The sequence below is a fragment of the Salvelinus alpinus genome, chromosome 4 (assembly GCF_045679555.1).
Source record: "Salvelinus alpinus chromosome 4, SLU_Salpinus.1, whole genome shotgun sequence".
Classification (NCBI taxonomy): Eukaryota; Metazoa; Chordata; class Actinopteri; order Salmoniformes; family Salmonidae; genus Salvelinus; species Salvelinus alpinus.
Genome location: NC_092089.1, coordinates 83071502 through 83096694, shown reverse-complemented (window position 1 = coordinate 83096694; position 25193 = coordinate 83071502). Strand labels below are relative to the sequence as shown.

Here is a 25193-nt window from a genome sequence, read left to right as displayed (position 1 = left end):
CTATTTCCACACTATGAGGTTGGAATAATACTGTGAAATTGTGAAAATTATAATACCCATTTAGTGTAAGAGCTGTTTGAAAGGACCACCTGAAATGTCAGCCTGTTGTTGTGGAATGGAGTGTAGGCCTGCCTGGTGACATCACCAGGCAAGAAGAAAGAGCGCTCCAAACCTCTCTGCCAATAACAGCTAGTTTTTCCCCACTCAGACCACTCCCAGACAGTACTAGAAAAATTCTAACTTGAGAAATTGCTCTTTGCTAAGAAGCTATTTTTGTATTTTTTTTCACGATTTTAATTGAAAACAATCACAGTAAGGTACTTATTTGTTACCCAGAAATGGTTTGATAATGAGATTAAAACGGCTACAATGAGATTAAAACGGCTACATTGGACCTTATTAAATTCAGCTACAGTCATAGGGTGGATAGGAAATAATCATAAATGTCTGACCATTCAACACCGTCTACGAGTGCGTCAAGAGGGTAGTTCTGTGGAGTTGTGCTTGTTGTAAGGTAGCCTATGACCTTTACGTCAGTAAGTACAATATATTTTCAAAATAATATCTAGTGAGTAAATGAGACTTTGGAGAGTGTATGGAGAATATTATTTCATATCCGTTTTGTAGGTTAGGCTACTAGACTTAATGAAAAATGGTAACATTTAACGTATGATCTGGAGCGTTTTCCTAAGGTTAGTTTGATTATTTACACTCTGCTTATCCATTGAAGAAGGTATTGTAACGGTTTCGGCTTGTTATTAGCCACACAGATTAATCAATTATCAAAATACGCCTTAGCCTAATTTTACATGGAATTATAGAAGTCAGTAGGCCTACCTCGTATATATTTTTTATACCTACAATTTCGATTATTTGTTGGTCTTATTAATCTAAGAAGTGAATGTAGCCTATATTAGACATGTTTCCATTGACACAAGTTTATTCGACAAAAGCAAAGTCGCAAAAAAAAAATGATTACGACGTCTAATAGAAGCGGCAGATACAGGAGAAACCTTATAAAGATAGACAACATTTTTATTCGTTCCACAGTGGTGAATATTTGTTCTGTAGAACTTTCTTTATTGCGGCAAATGATGACGGAAACGGTGTTTTTCGAATAAATGGTGATTGCCGAATAATTTTTGAAGGTAGCTACGTTGGGCACGTTATGTCACTGTAACTTTAACGTTCCACTTCACATTTAATTTTAAATGCCTACTTCTTGCAAAATAAACATTCAACTATACAAATAATGTTTATATGCAGGACAAGGATTGTACAGACTTTCAAGAATGCCTGAATTGCTTCGCCTTACTTTTGTGGTTGGCTGGCAAGTTTAACCATCCAATTGTTTCCGATCTACAGGAGTGCACATTTCACCATGGCACGGACCGTGGCGATACGTTGGTACATTATAATTATTAGAATATGGCAAACATTACTAAATTCTTGCATTATATCCGTTCGGGCTTTTACGGGCTACCGGAGACTGCGCAATTGGCCTAAATGGGTAATGGAAACACTTCAATCACCTCATTATTTTTCGACACTATAGTTTTTGCTAATATAAGGGCTCTGAAAGTGTTACAATTGTAATCAATCAAGAGCGTTGAAATCCTACATTGAAAGAACTGTCTCGCCTGTAATGATATCAGAGCTGTACAGGGCACATCAGTCAATCAGCCACTGAAATAGCCGCCTAGCTAACATTTCAATTATTTTCAATGACCATATTTGTCACTTTGGTCCTATATTTTGACCTGCAATTTAATTGATGAATGAATTATCTGTCTTTTATTGCACCGATAAAAGATAGCTATTGCGACACAAGATGGTTAAACGGAAATGTACCATAGCTGGCTGGCAATTGTCGAATTTGCTTTTCTAAATGTCGTCAAAACAAATCACTGGACAAGTTCATGGAAACTTAGCAAATTACTTTCCTTTTTCATTATTATTATTATTTACTTTAGTAGGCCTATATGGATTATCAATCATAGTTGTTCAGCCCATATACAAAAGATCATAAGAGCCTACATGACAGTTTTGAAGGAATTTCGTACACTTTGTATTTTGTTGATCAATAAGGCAAAATATTACTCTTGGATTGAAAACATCTTTTAATAAGAACAAACTCTCGGATAGCCTATAAACGCCTTTTGATTAGTTGCTGACTATGATACTCTAGTTTGATTTAAGGACAGCTTTTGACTGTCAGAAGTAGGAAGCATTGGCTCTAACAAATGTCAAAGCGTCATGTGCTATTCATGCTGTTGGTAAAGCCCCATAGTTGGTGCAAGATTGCAGTCTTCAGTGGGACCTACTGCTCTGTTTACTGTATTTTACAGGAAAGTTTAATTATGTTTAGATATAATCCATATAGCCTGTTTTCAAGCAAATCCAGCATAAAGTGTTTGAACATCATCTGTCATTATGACATGGTGGTTGCCAACTAGAAAGCAAGTTTGAACAACTCTTTTTGAAGTGCAAATGCATTACAGCAATGCTGGAGTGGCAAGGACATAACCCAACATGCACCAGCTGCAGCACAGCCTGCCCAATAGGCTACATTTACAGAGACCTCATTCCTTTCTTCAGGTAGAGGTGACTAAGTATTTATTCCTGTCAACAGGGTTGGTGAGTATCTGTTTACACATACATATAATTTGATAGCAAAAATCCTAAAACTAATCAATTAGTTAACCAGCAAAAAGATTGTAATCAGGTGACAGATACTTTTGAAAAAATAGATGATTACTTCTTGGATTACTTTAAAGGATCAGTGCAGTCAAACTCGATTTTTCTGTGTTTTATGCTGCCTAGAAGGCCAGCATCCTGGAGTCGCCTCTTCACTGTTGACGTTTCTGGCTATTTTGAGCCTGTAATCGAACCCACAAATGCTGATGCTCTAGATACTCTACTAGTCTAAAGAAGGCCAGTTATATTGCTTCTTTAATCAGGACAACAGTTTTCAGCTGTGCTAACATAATTGCAAAATGGTTTTCTAATGAGAAATTTGCCTTTTACAATGATAAACTTGGATTAGCTAACACAACGTGCCATTGGAACACAGGAGTGATGGTTGCTGATAATGGGCCTCTGTACGCCTATGTAGATATTCCATAAGAAATCAGCAGTTTCCACCAACAATAGTCATTTACAACATTAACAATGTCTACACTGTATTTCTGATCAATTTGATGTTATTTTAAATGGACAAAAAATTTGCGTTTCTTTCAAAAACAAGGACATTTCTAAGTGATCCCAAACTTTTGAAAGGTAGTGTATACAGTTGAAGTCGGACGTTTACATACATCTTAGCCAAATACATTTAAACTCCCTGTCTTAGGTCAGTTAGGATCACCACTTTATTTTAAGAATGTGAAATGTCAGAATAATAGTGGAGAGAATTATTTATTTCAGCTCTTACTTCTTTCATCACATTCCCAGTGGGTCAGAAGTTTGCATACACTCAATTAGTATTTGGTAGCATTGCCTTTAAATTGTTTAACTTTGGTCAAACGTTTTGGGTAGCCTTCCACAAGCTTCCCACAATAAGTTGGGTGAATTTTAGCCCATTCCTCCTGACAGAGCTGGTGTAACTGAGTCAGGTCTCCTTACTCGCACATGCTTTTTCAGTTCTGCCCACAAATTTTCTATAGGCTTGAGGTCAGGGCTTTGTGATGGCCAATACCTTGACTTTGTTGTCCTTAAGCCATTTTGCCACAACTTTGGAAGTATGCTTGGGGTCATTGTCCATTTTGTGAAGGATGGTTTTGTTCTCTTTTAACATAAATATATGCCTTATAGAAAAAGGACATGTTAATCACAAAACATAGCGTGACTGCAGAAAAGCTGTTAATCTAGGGTGTCGACTGTGCCAACCACAAGGTTGAGACAAAATGGAAAAATGCTGAATAACAAGAAAACAGGAACTGAGGAATGTGTAGAAACCAACAAATCAGCTCAATCTTCAAACACCATTCCGGACATTTGAATCCTGAGTGCTGTGTCTGGGCACCACCGATAGGCTAGCAAGTTTAAACCACGCTAAGCATCTACTGTGACAGGCCAACTCTAAAGTTGGAACTACCACTGTCACAGTATAAAAGAAGATGTCTGTAGAATTTCAGTCAGTTCTCTGCTTTACCCTGCGTGGTGATACAGTTAACCCGTATATACGAAAATTGCATTTACCATTCTGAGCTTATGTTAAATAAAAATACTTAAAGTATATTCGGTGACTTTGAATCACATTTTATCCTGATACCAGATTTGATTGACGCAACCTTTGACAATTTGGAAGACCCATTTGCGACCAAGCTTTAACTTCCTGAATGATGTCTTGAGATGTTGCTTCAATATATCCACATAATTTTCCTACCTCATGATGCCATCTATTTTGTGAAATGTACCAGTACCTCCTTCAGCAAAGCACCCCCACAACATGATGCTGCCACCCCCGTGCTTCATGGTTGGGATGGTGTTCTTCGGCTTGCAAGCCTCCCCCTTTTTCCTCCAAACTTAACGATGGTCATTATGACCAAACAGTTCTATTTGTGTTTCATCAGACCAGAGGACATTTCTCTAAAAAGTATGATCTTTGTCCCCATGTGCAGCAAATTGTAGTCTGGCTTTTATATGGTGGTTTTGGAGCAGTGGCTTCTTCTTTGCTGAGCGACCTTTCAGATTATGTAGATATAGGACTCGTTTTACTGTGGATACAGATACTTTTGTACCCGTTTCCTCCAGCATCTTCACAAGGTCCTTTGCTGTTGTTCTGGGATTGAGTTGCACTTTTCGCACCAAAGTACGTCCATCTTTAGGAGACAGAACGTGTCTCCTTCCTGAGCGGAATGACGGCTGTGTGGTTCCATGGTGTTTATACTTGCGTACTATTGTTTGTACAGATGAACGTGGTACCTTCAGGCATTTGGAAAATGCTCCCAAGGATGAACCAGACTTGTGGAGGTCTACACTTTTTTTTCTGAAATCTTTGCTGATATCTTTTGATTTTCCCATGATGTCAAGCAAAGAGGCACTGAGTTTGAAGGTAGGCCTTGAAATACATCCACAGGTACACCTCCAATTGACTCAAATTAGGTCAATTAGCCTATCAGAAGCTTCTAAAGCCATGACATAATTTTCTGGAATTTTCCAAGCTGTTTAAAGGCACAGTCAACTGAGTGTATGTAAACTTCTGACCCACTGGAATTGTGATACAGTGAATTATAAGTGAAATAAATTGTCTGTAAACAATTGTTGGAAAAATGACTTGTGTCATGCACAAAGTAGATGTCCTAACCGACTTGCCCAAACTATAGTTTGTTAACAAGAAATTTGTGGAGTGGTTGAAAAACAAGTTTTAATGACTCCAACCTAAGTGTATGTAAACTTCCAACTTCAAATGTATTTCCACACTTTGAGTTTGGAATAATAGCCTATTGTGAAATTGTCAAAATTATGATAATGCTCTTTTAATGTAAACCTTTTCAGACAGTCAGCGGAATATCACGAGTTCCCAGGTCTAGGTGACCAAAGCCACGAAATTAACAAACAAATCAACATGCAAAAAAAATATTACTTGAACACCATACGCATGCATAAAAAGGTATTTAACTGCAACAAAATGACTAATCCAAAACATTGATTTTTATTGTTAAACGTGACAATGTAAACTGATAGTGTTGTTAGCCAGCTAGCTAGAGTGGGCAAGTTAGCTGGTCCTGCTGATGGACATAGGTGCTGACGTATCACCACCCATTCAACGTTTTCGACTGTGATTAGTCTTCTTCGGTGACCCAAACTGCTACAGACCTGCCTTTCTAAGGTCTTCGAAAGCCAAGTTAACAAACAGATCACCGACCATTTAGAATCCAGCCGCACCTTCTCCGCAATGCAATCTGGTTTCTGAGCTGGTCATGGGTGCACCTCAGCCACGCTCAAGGGCCTAAACGATATCATAACCGCCATCGATAAGAGACAATACAGTGCAGCTGTATTCATCGACCTGGCACCATTTTGTATACTTCTGGCCCTTCTTTGGACACTTAACTATTCTCGAGACAAGCTTCAATGCCATACATCTCTCCTGTGGCCTCCAACTGCTCTTAAATGCAAGTAAAACTAAATGCATGCACTTCAACCGATCGCTGCCCACCCGCCCGTCCAGCATCACTACTCTGGACGGTTTTGACTTAGAATATGTGGACAACTACTACTACCTAGGTGTCTGGTTAGACTGTAAACTCTCCTTACAGCCTCACATTAAGCATCTCCAATCCAAAATTAAATCTAGAATCGGCTTCCTATTTCGCAACAAAGCATCCTTCACTCATGTTGCCAAACATACCCTCGTAAAACTGACGATCTTACCGATCCTTGACTTTGGCGATGTCATTTACAAAATAGCCTCCAACTCTCTACTCAGCAAATTGGATGCAGTCTATCCCAGTGCCATCCGTTTGTCACCAAATCCCCATATACTACCCACCACTGCGACCTGTATGCTCTCGTTGGCTGGCCCTTGCTTCATATTCGTTGTCAACCCCACTGGCTCCAGGTCATCTATAAGTCTTTGCTAGGAGCCCGATATCTCACAGGATGTATAAATCAGAAATGTCCCTTTAGAACTCACCACCAAATAGGGTAATAAGAGGACGTCCAGCGGCGGGAAGAGGGAGAAGGTGGAGGTAGATGAAACTTGGCCGAAGTTCTACACATTTTTTCGCCAATGAAACATTCAATCTCAATTTCAATTCAGTTTTCTTTTCCAGAACTATAATCTGTTACGAACAGAGTGAAGTTTTGTGGACTTTTTTTTTGTTTGTTTTCTAGGGGTACATGGGCAAATTTATTTATTGCACTCGTGCACTTCACAGAGAAGGCGTTCCCTGACGGAAATATGCAAATACATGCTAAAATGTGCCAATAGGATCTCGCTCTCTTGCTTGGCTCTGCACACCTCCTTGCTTGATCTGCACACTATGCTTCCTTTGCTCCCATTGGAAATGACACTGTTGAGATATCTTGGGTTAGTTACCAGTATCTTTGCTAATGTTCTTGTCACTTGCTAGCTAGCAAACTTCAGCTACCACAGTCATGTCAAACATTGCACCTGGAATGACACACTAGCTGCATTTTTGTTTGTTTGAGCTTTGTTCTATTGGTATTTACTTGGATATATCCATAATGATGTTGATGAGGTCTGACAGGCTTATATTAACCCCCTCTGTTACAAAACAAATAGTATCCTTCAATATATATATATTTTACATTTTACCCTTTTTCTCCCCAATTTCGTGGTATCTAATTGTTAGTACTATCTTGTCTCATCGCTACAACTCCCGTACGGGCTCGGGAGAGACGAAGGTCGAAAGCCATGCGTCCTCCGAAACACAACCCAACCAAGCCGCACTGCTTCTTTAACACAGCGCGCATCCAACCCGGAAGCCAGCCGCACCAATGTGTCGGAGGAAACACCATGCACCTGGCGACCTTGGTTAGTGTGCACTGCGCCCGGCCCGCCACAGGAGTCGCTGGTGCGCGATGAGACAAGGATATCCCTACCGGCCAAACCCTCTCTAACCCGGACGACGCTAAGCCAATTGTGCGTCGCCCCACGGACCTCCCGGTCGCGGCCGGCTGCGACAGAGCCTGGGCGCGAACCCAGAGTCTCTGGTGGCACAGCTAGCGCTGCGATGCAGTGCCCTAGACCACTGTGCCACCCGGGAGGCTATAAAGTAATTTTTGATCAAATAAAAACCTGTTACTTTGTCACTTTTTGTGCTTTTACCCATTTTTCGCGATATCCAATTGGTAGTTTCAGTCTTGTCCCATCACTGCAACTCCCGTACGGACTCAGGAGAGACGAAGGTCGAGAGCCATGCATCCTCCGAAACACGACCCTGCCAAGCCACACTGCTTCTTGACACACTGCTCGCTTAACCCGGAAGCCAGCTGCACCAATGTGTCGGAGGAAACACCGTACATCTGGCGACCGAAGTCTTCTTGCGCCCGGCCCGCCACAAGGAGTCGCTAGGACAAGGAAATCCGGCCAGCCAAACCTTCCCCTAACCCGGACGACACTGGGCCAATTGTACGCCGCCTCATGGGTCTCACGGTCACGGCTGGCTGTGACACAGCCTGGGATCGAACCCGGGTCTGTAGTGATGCCTCAAGCACTGCGATGCAGTGACTAAGTACCACTGCACCACTCGGGAGGCCCACTTTGTCACTTTCACAAGGTTGTAGTAATTAAAGTTTCAGCTATTATGACATTGGCTCAAATTTAGGTTTTGCCTTTAGATTTCGAGAAAATGAACAACAATAATATCAGTCAGTTAACCTGACCTTTATGAATTATGAAACCGTTCTGCTTTAAGTGATTTTTGGACTACATAAATGCGTCAAGATTTACAAAAACTTACGTTAGCTGATGATCTCCTAAACCTGTGTTTATCACAGACCTTATTTTTGGCATTTATCCAAACAATTAATTTCCCTATAGGCTTTGGCCAACGAGCCATGGCGGAGTTAGTGCCTACAAAAAGATGCCATTACTATTGCTCTCTATTGAGCCTTCAGACAGTGCCCATCTGCGTCTCCTCCAGTGCGAGCACGAGCTGCAGTATATAGCTTCATGCAGGCTAGGAACAACCGTTGAATTAGCAGCTCTCTATTTTCATCAAGAACAAGAGTGGTAGGCTTTACCAAACAGAAGTGAAAATGTGACCAGACAAGCAGCAAGTTGACAAAACAATGCATGCAGTCAGCTAGATAGCTAACTTTAGCGTCCACCATCCTCATGTGTTTCTCTCTAGCAGTGAAGTTCTCTCCAGAGTCCGAGTACAAAGCAAAGCATATTGTTGATTTGCCCCATCAATCCTGCTGAGAACTTGATAAATTCAGCTTCCCCTCTGAGAATAAACCAGACCTACATTATAGGTCATTCTATTCATTTACACATTTTCATTCATATTTGTATAATTGTGACTGTTTATTATTACTGTACTCAAGTTCACTTTAATGTTCTCTTTAATTTACCAACAGATATATGGAGGATGGGAAGACTGCTTCAGCTACTGATATTGGCTTTTCTACTATTGATCTGCATTTATCTTTTATTTGTAAGTTCTGAAATGGAAACCAAGCCAAATGTATAGACAGAGCTTCAGATGTTAAGACTGGCATGCCATCCAGAGGATCATTTTAAACATGTATTTTGTTTTAACCATTTTGAAGCTATACATTGTTTACAACAGCATTATTGATACAAGATTATACAGTGCATTCGGAAAGCATTCAGATCCTTTCCCTTTTTCCACATTTTGTTATGTTACAGCCTTATTCTAAAATAGATTAAATAAAAAAAAATCCTCATCAATCTACACACAATGCCTCATAACATTTTAGAAAATTGATAAAAAATAAAACAGACATACCCTAAGTATTCAGACCCTTTGCTATGAGACTCGAAATTGAGCTCAGGTGCATTCTGTTTCCGTTGATAATCCTTGAGATGTTTCTACAACTTGATTGAAGTCCACCTGTGGTAAATTCAATTGATTGGACATGATTTAGAAATGCACACACCTGTCTTTATAAGGTCCCACAGTTGACAGTGTATGTCAGAGCAAAAACCAAGCCATGAGGTCGAAGGAATTGTCCGTAGAGCTCCGAGACAGGATTGTATCGAGGCAAAGATCTGGGGAAGCTTACAAAAACATATCTGCAGCATTGAAGGTCCCCAAGAACACAGTGGCCTCCTTCATTCTTAAATGGAAGAAGTTTGGAACCATCAAGACTCTTCCTAGAGCTGTCAGCCTGGCCAAACTGAGCAATCGGGGGAGAAGAGCCTTGGTCAGGGAGGTGACCAAGAACCGGATGGTCACTCTGACAGAGCTCCAGTTCTGCTCCAGTTCTGCAGCACACCACCATTCAGGCCCTTATGATAAAGTGGCCAGACGGAAGCCACTCAGTAAAAGGCACGACAGCCCGCTTGGAGTTGACCAAAAGGCACCTAAAGACTCTCAGACCATGAGAAACAAGATTCTATGGTCTGATGAAACCAAGATTGAACTCTTTCACCTGAATGCCAAGCATCACGTCTGGAGGAAACTTGGCACTATCCCTACGGTGGCAGGTAGCCTAGTGGTTAGAGTGTTGGGCCAGTAACCGAAAGGTTTCTGGCTTGAATACCCGAGCTGACAAGGTAAAAAATCTGTCATTCTGCCCTTCAACAAGGCAGTTAACCCACTGTTCCCCGGTAGACCGTCATTGTAAATAAGAATTTGTTCTTAACTGACTTGCCGAGCTAAATAAAGGTTAAATTAAAGCGTGGTGGCAGCATCATGGTGTGGGGATGTTTTTCAGCTATAGGGACTGTGAGACTAGTCAGGATTGAGGGAAAGATGAACGGAGCAAAGTAAAGAGATCCTTGATGAAAACCTGCTCTAGAGCACTCAGGACCTCAGACTGGGGTGAAGGTTCACCTTCCAACAGGACAATGACCTTAAGCACACAGCTAAGACAACACAGGAGTGGCTTTGGGACAAGTCTCTGAGTGTCCTTGAGTAGCCCAGCCAGAGCCCGGACTTGAACCTGATCGAACATCTCTGGAGATACATGAAAATACCTGTGCAGCAACGCTCCCCATACAACCTGACAAGAGCTTGAGAGGATCTGCAGAGAAGAATGGGATAAACTCCCCAAATACAGGTGTGCCAAGCTTTTAGCGTCATACCCAAGAAGACTTGAGGCTGTAATCCCTGCCAAAGGTGCTCCAACAAAAGTACTGAGTATAAAGTGTCTGAATACTTATGTAAATGTGATATTTCAGTTTTTAATTTAATACATTTGCCAAAATTTCTAAACCTGTTTTTGCTTTGTCAATATGGGGTATTGTGTATGTAGATTGATGAGGGAAAATAACAATTTAATCAATTTTAGAAGAAGGCTGTGACTTCTCAAAATGTGGAAAAGGTCAAGGTGTCTAAATACTTTCCGAATGCACTGTGTTTGGGGTTTTGATGGGGTAAGACATCTATACTAAGCTCAAGAGGTATTAAGGTACACTTTCTATGTGCCTTTTGGCTTTAGTCAACATAATGTTTAGGTCAATAGTTTGTTTGGTGATAACAGATTGTCTCTTTGTCTCACTGTAGGTATGTCAATTCAACCAGTGCCTACTGAATGTGTCACCATCCAATCATCTCAAATACAACCACACTAGCTTCACAAGTCGTTGTAGTGGAATCACCAACAGGACATTTACACCAACCAATGACTCCTTAATAAGTAAAGAGGAATGGGAATCTCTGCTCACAGAGCTACAATGGTCATTACCGCCTGTTGTCCTCTTATCCACAGATGAGGCCACAAACCCCACTAAGTGCTCATTCTCTGTTGTCAACCCCAATTCAAACCACAGAGTTGGAGGGTTTATAGATGTGATTTTGATAGCTAGAGATACTAAAAACAGGATCAAAACCTATGGAGGGGACTTTTTTCAGGCCAAGTTGTTTAACTCAGAACTTAAGGCCAGTACTTATGGAGCTGTAACAGACCACTTTAATGGCACCTACACTGCCCGCTTGGCCCTGCTTTGGTCCGGACCTGCCAAGGTGTCCATCCGGCTAGTGCACTCCAGCGAGGCCGTGCAGGTACTGTGTAGGCAAAGGGAACAAGACCCAGATAAGGTCTACTTCCAAGGCTACTTTGAGGAGGGTGGCAAGCAGGAAACGGCGATGTGCAATGCCCAGAGAAGTCCTAGGCTGGTGGGGAATGACGCACAGTGTTGCTGTGAGTACAGAGAGCCAGTCACTGGGGAGACCTGGTTCTGTCGTCGGCCATCTTCCCTGCCTTGCCATGCTTTGACCTACCACAGCATGGGCGGTTACCAGGCAGTACTCTCCAAGGTGGAGACGACCCTTCTTAAGAGGTAGATACAGTACCTTCAGAAAATATTCATACCCCTTGACTTATTCCAATTTTATTTGTTACAGCTTACCTAAATTCAAAATGGATGAAATGGATTTGTTTTCTGACCCGTCTACACACAATACCCCATAATGACAAAGTGAAAACATGAAATGTAATTTATGTAAGATTCACACCCGTTCTGGGTAAGCTTTCCACACCTGAATTGTGCAACATTTGCCCATTTTTATTCTTTTCAAAATTCTTCAAGCTCTGTCAAACTGGTTGTTATCATTGCTAGATAACCCTTTAAAAGTCTTGCCATAGATTTTCAAGCAGATTTAAGTCAAAACTGTAACTCGGCCACTCAGGAACATTCACTGTCTTCTTGGTAAGCAACTCCAGTATATATTTGGCCTTGATTTTTACGTTATTGACCTGCTGAAAGGTGAATTTCCCAGTGTCTGTTGGAAAGCAGACTGAACCAGGTTTTCCTCTAGGATTATTCTGTTTTGTTAAGGACTCTCCAACAGTTATTTTTACGATATATGTTTTTGACAACTGTTACTTTTACTTCACTACATTCCTGAAGAAAATATTGTGCTTTTTACTCCAGACATTTTCCCTGACACCCAAAAGTTTTTTTTTTAAATGGTCCAATTCATGCACTTCTCAAGAGAACATCCCTGGTCATCCCTATTGCCTCTGATCTGGCGGACTCACTAAACACAAATGCTTCATTTGTAAATTATATCTCAGTGTTGGAGTGTGCCCCTGGCTATCCGCAAAAAAATTTAAACTAAGAAAACTGTGCCGTCTGGTTTGCTTAATAAGTTAATTTAAATGATTTATACTTTACCTTTTGATACTTAAATTAATTTTAGCAATTACATTTACTTTTGATATTTAAGTATATTATAACCAAAATACTTTTAGACTTTTAATCAATTAGTGTTTTACTTGTTGAATTTTACTTTTACTTGAGTCATTTTCTATTAAGGTATCTTTACTTTTACTCAAGTATGACATTTAGGTACTTTTTTCACCACTGCTTCCCAGGGCTTAATGATTACGAGCATACCCATAACATGATGCAGCCACCGCTATGCTTGAAAATATGGAGAGTGGTACTCAGTAATGTTTTGGATTTTACCTATACATAACACTTTGTATTCAGGACAAAAATGTAATTGCTTTGCAGTATTACTTTAGTGCCTTGTTGCAAACAGGATGAATGTTTTGGAATATTTATTAATGTACAGGCTTCCTTATTTTCACTCTGTCAATTAGGTTGGTATTGTGGAGTAACTACAATGTTGTTGATCCATCCTCAGTTTGTCCTATCACAGCCTTTAAACTCTAACTGTTTTAAAGTCACCATTGGCATGAAGGACAACTGTATCTTTGTAGTGACTGGGTGTATTGATACACCATCCAAAGTGTAATTATTAACTTCACCATGGACCATGCATTTTTTTATTACCCATCTACCATTAGGTGCCCTACTTAAGAGGCATCTGTGTTTGAAATTCACTGTGTGGGGTACAGAGATGCGGTAGTCATTCAAAAATCATGTTAAACACTATTATTGCATACAGAGTGATTCCATGCAACTTATTATGTCACTTGTTAAGTGGATTTTTGCTCCTGAACTTATTAAGACTTGCCAAAACAAAGGGGCTGAGTACTTCATTAATTTGAAAAACATGATTCCACTTTGATATGATGGGGAATTGTGTGTATGCCAGTGACGACAAAATCTGAATTTTAAACCATTATAAATTCAAGTTGTTAAACAAAATATGGAAAGGTCAAAGGGTGTGAATTCTTTCTAAAGGCAATGTATGTGCAAATTTCTACAACTCACAGGGTTTATATGCAATTATACGCAGTACAATCCATATAATATTTATGTTAACCATAAACTGAGCTGGTAGATTAGTCGGTCTACACGTAGAGGGCTAAATATAGCCTTCACTCCAAGCTTAGTTTTGTGCAATGCACATCCAGGACCAAAAACAATTAGCTGGCCTTAGGTGTCCTATTGGATAACATGGAACATGGAACTCAAGCCATGATACCACAGGAAATTTAGGACAGAGTTGAGACCATGCAAAGTTGAGGCATATGCAGACCATAAAGCTAAAGAGAATAAACACAAAAATATATATTTGCAGTGGGGTTATTGAGGTGAAAATTATGTGGTGGGTTCTTCACTGTCAGTCCTCTAAGATGAAGTTGAATTGAATCAAATGTATTATTTCAGATGATTTATTGCCCATATTTGGCAGGGTGCAGCTAGTTTGGCTTAATCCTCTAAATTAGAACAGTATGACAAAACTACAGAAGTTTATGATAAACCCAAACAAAATCCCCCCCCAAATGACAAAAAAAGTATGTCTTGCATGATGAAGAATAACTAAACTATGTATACAAAGAAAACATTGGTTTTTCATTTAGAAGATACGGGGGATTTTTTTTAATGGCGTGACAGACAAAACACTTGTTGTTTTATCAAGATAGGATTATCAGCTGATGTACTACAGTAAGATTTGCTGGGCTGTGAGGGTCCCTAGGGCAAGGCCAAACAGAAAGAGTCAACAATAGGAGAATGTCCTGTTAGAATGAATTATGTTTTTTAATTTTAGAGGCCTTCTTTTGGTTTTAAGGAGTGGTCCCACTGTGGAAGGGAGCACAGTGGGAACGATACAGTATACAGTACTAGTGTGTATTGCTGTCACGATCGTCAAAGGGAGAGAGAGATGACCAAGGCGCAGCGTGTGCAAAATACATCTTCTTTTATTAGAAGATAGGAAAAACACGAAAACGAACACTATACACAAAACAAACCAAACAACAAAGAAGCTAAATGACGTAAGTGCATGGACAAGCAACAAACGTTCAACATAGACAATTACCCACAACCAGCTAAAGCCTATGGCTGCCTTAAATATGGCTCCCAATCAGAGACAACAATAACCAGCTGTCTCTAATTGAGAACCAATTCAGGCAACCATAGACTTTCCTAGACACCTACACTGAACACTAAACCATCTACTCTACTTAACCCCCTAAACCATACAACACCCTAGACAATACAAAAACACATACTACACCATGTCACACCCTGACCTAACTAAAATAATAATGAAAACAAAGATAACTAAGGCCAGGGTGTGACATAACTCCCCCCTTAAGGTGCGAACTCCGGACGCACCAGCATAAAGTCTAGGGGAGGGTCTGGGTGGGCGTCTGTCCACGGTGGCGGCTCTGGTACTGGTCGTGGTCCCCACCCCACCATAGTCACTACCCGCTTTCGTAGCCTCCTCCAAATGACCACCCTCCAACTTAACCCCACTGGATTAAGGGGCAGCACCGGACTAAGTGGCAGCACCGGACTAAGGGGCAGCACCGGACTAAGTGGCAGCACCGGACTAAGTGGCAGCACCGGGATAAGGGGCAGCACCGGACTAAGGGGCAGCACCGGACTAAGGGGCAGCACCGGACTAAGGGGCAGCACCGGACTAAGGGGCAGCACCGGACTGAATGGCGGATCCTGGCTGGCTGGTTCTGGCGGATCCTGGCTGGACGGCTCTGGCGGATCCTGGCTGGACGGCTCTGGCGGATCCTGGCTGGACGGCTCTGGCGGATCCTGGCTGGACGGCTCATGGCTGGCTGGCGGATCCTGGCTGGACGGCTCATGGCTGGCTGACGGATCTGGCTGCTCATGGCTGGCTGACGGATCTGGCTGCTCATGGCTGGCTGACGGATCTGGCTGCTCATGGCTGGCTGACGGATCTGGCTGCTCATGGCTGGCTGACGGATCTGGCTGCTCATGGCTGGCTGACGGATCTGGCTGCTCATGGCTGGCGGAAGGCTCTGGCTGCTCATGGCTGGCGGAAGGCTCTGGCTGATCCTGTCTGGCGGAAGGCTCTGGCTGATCCTGTCTGGCGGAAGGCTCTGGCTGATCCTGTCTGGCGGAAGGCTCTGGCTGCTCCTGTCTGGCGGAAGGCTCTGGCGGCTCCTGTCTGGCGGAAGGCTCTGGCGGCTCCTGTCTGGCGGACGGCTCTGAAGGCTCCTGTCTTGCGGACGGCTCTGAAGGCTCATGGCAGACGGGCGGCTTTGCAGGCTCAGTACAGACGGGCAGTTCATTCGGCGCTTGGCAGACGGACAGTTCAGACAGCGTTGAGCAGACGGGCAGTTCAGGCGCCTTTGGGCAGACGGGCAGTTCAGGCGCCGTTGGGCAGACGGCAGACTCTGGCCGGCTGAGACGCACTGTAGGCCTGGTGCGTGGTGCCGGAACTGGAGGTACCGGGCTAAAGACACGCACCTTCAGGCTAGTGCGGGGAGAAGGAACAGGGCATGCTGGACCCTGGGAGCGCACATTAGGCCTAGTGCGTGGTGCCGGAACTGGTGGTACCGGACTGGGGACACGCATCTCAGGGGTAGTGCGGGGAGCAGCAACAGGACGCACAGGACTCTGGGGACACACAGGAGGCTTGGTGCGTGGTGTAGGCACTGGTGGTAAAGGGCTGGAGACACGCACCATATGGCTAGTGCGTGGAGGAGGCACTGGTGGTACTGGGTTGGGGCGAGGAGGTGGCGCCGGAAATACCGAACCGTGCAGGCGTACTGGCTCCCTTGAGCACCGAGCCTGCCCAACCTTACCTGGTTGTATGCTCCCCGTCGCCCGACCAGTGCGGGGAGGTGGAATAACCCGCACCGGGCTATGTAGGCGAACCGGGGACACCATGCGTAAGGCTGGTGCCATGTAAGCCGGCCCGAGGAGACGCACTGGTGACCAGATGCGTTCGGCCGGCTTCATGACATCCGGCTCAACGCTCAATCTAGCCCGGCCGATACGTGGAGCTGGAATGTACCGAACCGGGCTATGCACGCGTACAGGAGACACCATGCGCTCTACTGCGTAACACGGTGTCTGCCCGTACTCTCGCTCTCCACGGTAAGTACAGGGAGTAGGCGCAGGTCTCCTACCTGACTTCGCCACACTCCCTTTAAGGCCCCCCCCAAGAAATTGTTGGGTTGTACTCACGGGCTTCCAGCCTTGCTTCCGTGCTGCCTCCTCATATCGCCTCCTCTCGGCTTTAGCTGCCTCCAGCTCTTCACGAGGGAGGCGATATTCTCCCGGTTGTGCCCAAGGTCCCTTACCATCCAGTATCTCCTCCCATGTCCATGAATCCTGTGTAGGTGGGTCCTGTTGCCGCTTGACACGCCGCTTGGTCCTAGATTGGTGGGTAATTCTGTCACGATCGTCAAAGGGAGAGAGAGATGACCAAGGCGCAGCGTGTGCAAAATACATCTTCTTTTATTAGAAGATAGGAAAAACACGAAAACGAACACTATACACAAAACAAACCAAACAACAAAGAAGCTAAATGACGTAAGTGCATGGACAAGCAACAAACGTTCAACATAGACAATTACCCACAACCAGCTAAAGCCTATGGCTGCCTTAAATATGGCTCCCAATCAGAGACAACAATAACCAGCTGTCTCTAATTGAGAACCAATTCAGGCAACCATAGACTTTCCTAGACACCTACACTGAACACTAAACCATCTACTCTACTTAACCCCCTAAACCATACAACACTCTAGACAATACAAAAACACATACTACACCATGTCACACCCTGACCTAACTAAAATAATAATGAAAACAAAGATAACTAAGGCCAGGGTGTGACAATTGCTTTGTGGGTCATTCTCAATTGAGCTGTGCACTACAATACATAGTAGGTCTATATTTATTATTATTAATAATAATAATACATTAAACTTCTATAGTTATTTTAATAAAGAACAAATGTAGATAATTTCTATTCATTCTTTAGTGAGATTGAATGTAGCCAGTAGGATACTACATTGTACACTACCGTTCAAACGTTTGGGGTCGCCTAGAAATGTCTATGTTTTCCATGAAAACATACATGAAATGAGTTGCAAAATGAATAGGAAATATAGTGAAGACATTGACAAGGTTATAAATAATGATTTAACATTTTTTTAAATAATTGTGTCCTTCAAACTTTGCTTTTTTCAAAGAATCCTCCATTTGAAGCAAGTACAGCCTTGGAGACCATTGGCATTCTAGTTGTCAATTAGTTGAGGTAATCTGCAGAGATTTCACCCCATGCTTCCTGAAACACCTCCCACAAGTTGGAGTGGCTTTATGCGCACTTCTTACATACCATACGGTCAAGCTGCTCCCACAACAGCACAATAGGATTGAGATCCGGGGGACTGTGCTGGCCACTCCATTATAGACAGAATACCAGCTGACTCCTTCTTCCCTAAATAGTTATTGCGTAGTTTGGAGCTTTGATTTGGGTCAATGTTCTGTTGTAGGAGGAAATTGTCTCCAATTAAGTGCCTACCACAGGGTATGGTATGGCATTGCAAAATGGAGTGATAGCCTTCCTTCTTCAAGATCCCTTTTACCCTGTACAAATCTCCCACTTTACCGCCACCAAAGCACCCCCAGGCCATCACATTGACTCCACCATGCTTGACAGATGGCGTCAAGCCCTCCTCCAGCATCTTTTCATTTGTTCTGCGTCTCACGGATGTTCTTCTTTGTGATCCGAAAACCTTTGCAAATCTGCCTAGAAGGCCAGCATCCCGGAGTCGCCTCTTCACTGTTGACAGTGAGACTGGTGTTTTGCGGGTACCATTTAATGAAGCTGCCAGGTGAGGACTTGTGAGGCGTCTGTTTCTCAAACTAGACACACTAATGTACTTGTCCTCTTGCTCAGTTGCGCACCGGGGCCTCCCACTCCTCTTTCTATTCTGGTTAGAGCCAGTTAGTGCTGTTTTGTGAAGGGAGTAGTTCACAGCTTTGTACGAGATCTTCAGCTTCTTGGCAATTTCTCGCATGGAATAGCCTTCATTTCTCAGAACAAGAATAGACTGATGAGTTTCAGAAGAAAGTTCTTTGTTTCTGGCCATTTAGAGCCTGTAATCAAACACACAAATGCTGATGCTCCAGATACTCAACTACTCTAAAGAAGGCAATTTTTTTAACTTATTTAATCAGCACAACAGTTTTCAGCTGTGCTAACATAATTGCAAAAGGGTTTTCTAATGATCAATTAGCCTTTTAAAATGATTAACATGGATTAGCTAACACAACGTGCTATTGGAACACAGGAGTGATGGTTGCTGATAATGGGCCTCTGTACACCTACAGTATGTAGATATTCCATAAAAAAATCTGCTGTTTCCAGCTACAATAGTCATTTACAACATAACAATGTCTACACTGTATTTCTGATCAATTTGATGTTATTTTAATGGACAAACAATGTGCTTTTCTTTCAAAAACAAGGACATTTCTAAGTGACCCCTAACTTTTGAACGGTAGTGTATTACTGTATGTGGACTGATATGAGGTGAATGGAATGTAGGTGCCAAGGCCCTTTGCTTAAAAACCTCTTAAGCATCAGACCCTTTTTTCCCAATTTTCACCTAAAATGACATACCCAAATATAACTGCCTTGTAGCTCAGGACCTGAAGCAAGGATATGCATATTCTTGACACCATTTGAAAGGAAACATTTTGAAATTTGTGGAAATGTGAAATGAATGTAAGAGAATATAACACATTAGATTCGGTAAAAGATAATACAAAGAAAAGACCATGCTCGTTTTGTATTTTTTTTTTTTACCATCTTTGAAATGCAAGAGAAAAGCCAAAATGTATTATTTCAGATGTGCCTAATTGGTTTATTAATAAGTTTTAAAGTTCCTAACTTCACTCTCCTCAAACAATAGCATGGTATTATTTCACTGTAATAGCTACTGTAAATTGGACAGTGTAGTTAGATTAACAAGAATTTAAGCTTTCTGCCAATATCAGATATGTCTATGTCCTGGGAAATAGTCTTGTTAGTTATGACCTCATGCTAATCTCATTAGCCTACATTATCTCAACCGTCCCGAGGGGGACCATCAATCATGTAGAGGTTTTAATGTTCATTTGTAATGTGTAATGTATTAGAGTGTGATTTGCTTGGAAGGTTTCCCATTTGATGGCGAAATTCTACATAGAGTCATTTATCTTTTAATCATCTCAGGAATACAATGTGATGACGTCATTAAATTGCACGTCCCATTTTGCTCACTGCTATACAGTCATATAAGCATGACATAAAATGAGGCTGGGAATGTGTAGGAAATATCTCAATACTTTTAGTAACAACAAAAAATGTAAATATTGGGGAAGATTTATCTTATGGGAATTAGGTCAGACCAGCCCACATTCAACCGTTAGTGATTGAAACCATTATAATATTTATATATATATATATATATATATATATATATATATATAGATTGAAACATTACTGATGATAGAGGACTTTAGGTGAGAGTACATTGAACTTAAACATCATAACTATTGAATTGTTTTGTAATTCCGTTTGTAGTATTGATGGCTCTCTCAGGTTGTGTATTGCATGCGGAACTCTTTTATTTGGAAGAGGCCCTGGTGTTAACATGAAACGTTATTTTGCAGCAAAGATGTTGAAACATATGGCACAGCAGCCACGTAGTAAACAGTACTGAGAACAAAAACTCAAAACACTTTTGGTTACTTGTTAACAATGTTTGAAATGATTGTAAACTTCCTTCTTCTCTGTAGTTCCACAAACATTATTGTACCAGGTGACGATTCAGCTATCGATGTCCAGCAACAGGACACTGAAATCCGTAAGTTGTTCCAAACTACTTCTCCTTTCCTTATCTTATGAACCAACAGCCAAGTCTGACATAGGCCTAGCTAATTGACTGTAACTCACAAGACTTTTGCAAAGACATCCGTATGTGTTTCTCACAGCTTTGACTTTCATGATCTAAAAAAAAATTCAGAACCACAATGATTGCGCATAATGGTTGCTTCAAGGTGATGCAAGTCCTTTGCCAGTACAATTTTGTTTTGACGATGTTACATTACTTGTTTAATAATCTCTCATTTGAATAATTTATATTAACAGATGATACTAAAAACATTTAAATTAATCAGATGATTAGTTGTGGATTATCACAATGAATGTCAAAATGAGGATATATAAAAACATTTCAAATAAATCACATGCTTTAGCCTAATGCATATGATTAATTAACAAACCACTGTTATCAATTAACCCCATGTTGTTCTAACATAGGCCTGAAAGTATTTTTTTCTCTCTCTAGGATCACAAACAAAATGCCGTCCTGGTTTGCACACCTCAGTACCAGCTGGATTCTACCTCCAGGATCACTGGACGTCCTTGGTGTGTGACTCAAAATCCTTTCCCTCAGCTAAACTGATATCTGGATGCCTGAAGGACAAACAGATCCTTATGATGGGTGACTCCACTCTCCGTCAGTGGTTCGACTACCTGGAGGAAACTGTGCCAAGTATGATATAGTTTGTAATCAGTTTATTATGTCAATATGTTTGTAGTCAAGTCTATGTGTTCAAATGGGTTTACATGGGTTAATAAAGCTTTGTCCAGGCAATTATACAGCTGGTATTGTTGAATGCAAAGACACCCATGTAAGTCATGGTATTTGGCAAAAGTGTAATAATAACTTTTATAACTTCTTTGTTTAATAAATGCATATCCCAGCGCATTCTTTGTCTGAATTCATATATTTGCATTAAACTTATGATCCTTCTGCAGCATTGAAACGCCTGAACCTTCACACATCAAGCAAATCGGGCCCCTTTGAGGCAGTCGACACCCAGTATAACACCCGTATCATCTGGCGGGCCCATGGGATACCTATACGGACAAGCAAGACCCCCTGGGCTGACCTTCACTACATCGCCAGTGAGGTGGAGGGTATGGCAGGGGGTGCACACTCTGTAGTCGTCTTCACCATCTGGGCTCATTTCACCACGTACCCACTGGCTATGTACGCACACCGTCTGGTCGTCATCCGTAAGGCTGTGGCGTCGCTCCTAAGCCGATCTCCCACTACTCTGGTAGTGATCAAGTCAGCCAACACGGGCTACAAGGATGTGTATGGCAGCGACTGGCTCTCCTGGCAGCTCGACATGGCACTCAGGGAAATATTCAAGGACTTGCCTCTGGTCCTCATTGACGTTTGGCAGATGACTTCCTGCCACTATTCCCCTGACAACATTCACCCACCCTCTGTGGTGATCCAAAATGAAGTGGATCTCTTCCTGTCCTTTGTTTGTCCGCAGTGAAAAAATTTGAAGTCATGCCTGGAATAACATTGTGCCTTACTGTATACAAAATGCTGTCTCCCAAAGGAATCTACAGTATATTGGAAAAGCGATTGTAATGTTAGTAAGATAATTCCTTTAAAAACTGTTTGCCTTATTCAAAATGAATGTATAGGTCTCCCGGGTGGCGCAGTGGTCTAGGGCACTGCATCGCAGTGCTAGCTGCGCCACCAGAGTCTCTGGGTTCACGCCCAGGCTCTGTCGCAGCCGGCCGCAACCGGGAGGTCCTTGGGGCGACGCACAATTGGCATAGCGTAGTCCGGGTTAGGGAGGGTTTGGCCGGTAGGGATATCCTTGTCTCAGTATGTAAAATGTAATAAAATGTATGCACTCTACTGTAAGTCGCTCTGGATAAGAGCGTCTGCTAAATGACTAAAATGTAAAAAAATGTATAGCTTGTCTGAGGGGCCTTATTTTAAAATAGAAACTACTTTAACTATGAACACTTGTCAAAACTATGGCAAACCACAGAGCTCAATGTTTTGTTTACAACCAAAATCCCCTCAACCTGAATAATTTCTGTTCTCACACATTTTTGAGAATAGCATAACTATTAATATCCACAGAAAATCGATTCAAGAGAAGTGCTGATACTCAGTGCTCCTGGTTGTATTTTAAGCACTTCATGAGATTTCCATTTAAATATTATTTGATAGATTATTATTGACACTTACTACAGATTATGTGAATTTACTTTTAGATACATTATGTGCAATTGAGAAGGACACATGAGATTTTCGGTAAGAAACTCGTTGTAGGTTTTGAAAATCAGTGTTTTACTTTTAATCTTACCCTGTGATGTCACGGATACCTTTATTGTTATCCACAGATTATAGAAAAGCAAGTGACACAATCTATTGTTAGATTGTTGTTTACTCAGTACTTTGTTGAAGCACATTTTGCAGCGAATACTGCCTCAAGTCTTTTTGGGTATGACGCTACAAGCTTGGCACACCTGTATTTGGGGAGTTTCTCCCATTCTTCTCTGCAGATCCTCTCAAGCTCTTGTTAGGTTGAATAGGGACCAGTTCTTATTCTCTAATAAGAGTCCCTCAATTTAAACATTGAACAGGAAGTACAAACCTTACAGGTTTGGCTTATATATTTTGAAAGAACTTTTATTAAAAACAAGAACAGCTTCATAACTTTTTAAAATAAATAACATTGTTTTAGCTTGTCTTTCTCAATCATTTTGTTCTTCTAAGGAACAACGTATGAACAACACAACATGGACTTGGTTGAGTTAAAATAAAGGCAGTTCCTTAGAAGTTTGGCTACAACCGTTTTTGATGGGTTTTTTTCTCAGCAGACCACTTCCTCTGCATGCTGAAGAGAATGTGTTTGTTTAAAGTCCCATTTGGTACAAAAACTCCAAAAAGCAGTGGTGTAAAGTACTTAAGGAGAAATTATTTATTTGTACCAAAGATATTGGGCCATGAAAGTAACCCATTGTCTTTGGCATACAGAGGAAGTGGTCTGCTGAGAAAGATAACCGTCAAAAATAGGTGTAGCGAAACTTCTAAGGAACTGCCTTTATTTTAACTCAACCAAGTCCATATTGTGTTGTCAATGCGTGGTTCCTTAGCTTGTTTTTCTCAGTCATTTTCTTCTTCTAAGACGATGGTATTATTGTAAAAAGTTATCAAGAAACTGTTCTTGTTTTTAATAAAAGTTATTTCAATATATATATATATATATATATATATATATATATATATATATGCCAAACCTGTAAGGTTTGTCCTTCCTTTTAACTTATTTATACTCTTACATTTACTTTTGATACTTAAGTATATTTAAAAACAAACACTTTCAGACTTTTACTCAAGAAGTATTTTACTGGGTGACTTTTACTTGAGTCATTTTCTATTATGGTATCATTACTCAAGTATGACAATAGGGTACTTTTTCCAACACTGCTGAAAAGCAAGTCCTGCAGGCTCTAGTTTTGTCTTATTTTGATTATTGTGCAGTCTTGTGGTTGAGTGCTGCAAGGAAATACATAGTTAAGCTGCAGCTGGCCCAGAACAGAGCGGCACGTCTTGCTCCTCATTGTAATCTGAGGGCTGATATAAGTACTATGCATTCCAGTCTCTCTTGGTTAAGGGTTGAGAGACTGACTGCATCACTTCTTCTTTTTAGAAGAAAGATTAATGTGTTAAATCACAAATTGTTTGCATAGTCAACTTCCGCACAGCTCTGACACACACACTTATCCCACCAGACATGCCCCCAGGGGTTGTTTTACAGTTCCCAGGTCCAGAACAAATTCAATAAAGCGTAGCGTATTATATAGAGCCACTATTGCATGGAACTTCCTTCCATCTCATATTGCTCAAGTGAACAGAAAACCTGGTATGAATTAATTATGTAGTTCTGTTCTTGTAGATTAATGTTCTGTATTATTTCATGTTTTGTGTGGACTCCTAACTAATGGGAATCCTATTAAAATTCCAAAATGCCAATGCAGCCATTTTTATCTCAATATCAAATAATTTCTGGATAACAATTAGGTATCATACTGTGATTTAAAAAAAATTATCTGAACAATGAGCAATAGCTTGTCTTATCATATTAGATTATAGTGATAGGGGAAAGAACCTATACAGTTACGTATCAGAATATTATTTTTGACGATATTTCATATCGTATTGTTGTCTATACCTGCACCAAAACTCCAGTATTTTGCCTTCATAGTTTGTTCTCTATCTTTTTAAATAGGGAGCCAATTTGTTTTCAGCACTTTTATTTCCATTACTGATCAAAACCAGTTTTCTCATGGCTCTCGTCCCTCTGCAGCAGACATACTGTATGGTGAGCAATATGTTTTGAAAATTGAATCTCAATAAAATCACTGTATCGAATCGCAAATAAATATCGTAACAGCACCTAAGTTGGGTAATACTATCGTATTATGAGGTCTCTGGCAATTCCCAGACTTCATTGAGTTAGAATAGAGGCAGTTACTTAGAAGTTCAGCTACAACCATTTTGTTGGTTAACTTTCTCAGCAGACC

At 41.4% G+C, this 25193-nt stretch overlaps 1 protein-coding gene across 3 annotated transcripts; it reads left to right on the top strand.

The window, feature by feature from the left end:
• The first annotated feature begins 203 nt into the window (after positions 1 to 203).
• On the top strand, positions 204 to 23349 carry LOC139574542 (NXPE family member 3-like). 3 transcript variants are annotated; one of them, XM_071399228.1, is made up of 6 exons: positions 204 to 312; positions 9052 to 9128; positions 11166 to 11941; positions 20582 to 20649; positions 21133 to 21339; positions 21606 to 23349. In XM_071399228.1, exons 2-6 carry the CDS (start codon positions 9063 to 9065, stop codon positions 22136 to 22138), a joined length of 1650 nt encoding a protein of 549 aa, XP_071255329.1. In that variant the 5' UTR covers positions 204 to 312; positions 9052 to 9062; the 3' UTR covers positions 22139 to 23349. The 3 variants fall into 3 exon arrangements, with proteins under 3 accessions (XP_071255329.1, XP_071255328.1, XP_071255330.1); XM_071399227.1 differs by having other exon boundaries at positions 210 to 536; XM_071399229.1 differs by having other exon boundaries at positions 213 to 317.
• Positions 23350 to 25193: the final 1844 nt, after the last annotated feature.

What these genes read in the sequence shown, in the direction of transcription:
- LOC139574542 (XM_071399228.1), top strand. Translation starts at nt 9,063, where the DNA reads ATGGGAAGACTGCTTCAGCTACTGATATTGGCTTTTCTACTATTGATC. An exon ending in TCTGCATTTATCTTTTATTT is followed by an intron (nt 9,129 to 11,165) that starts GTAAGTTCTGAA and finishes GTCTCACTGTAG; the next exon opens with GTATGTCAATTCAACCAGTG. An exon ending in CCTGGAGGAAACTGTGCCAA is followed by an intron (nt 21,340 to 21,605) that starts GTATGATATAGT and finishes ATCCTTCTGCAG; the next exon opens with CATTGAAACGCCTGAACCTT.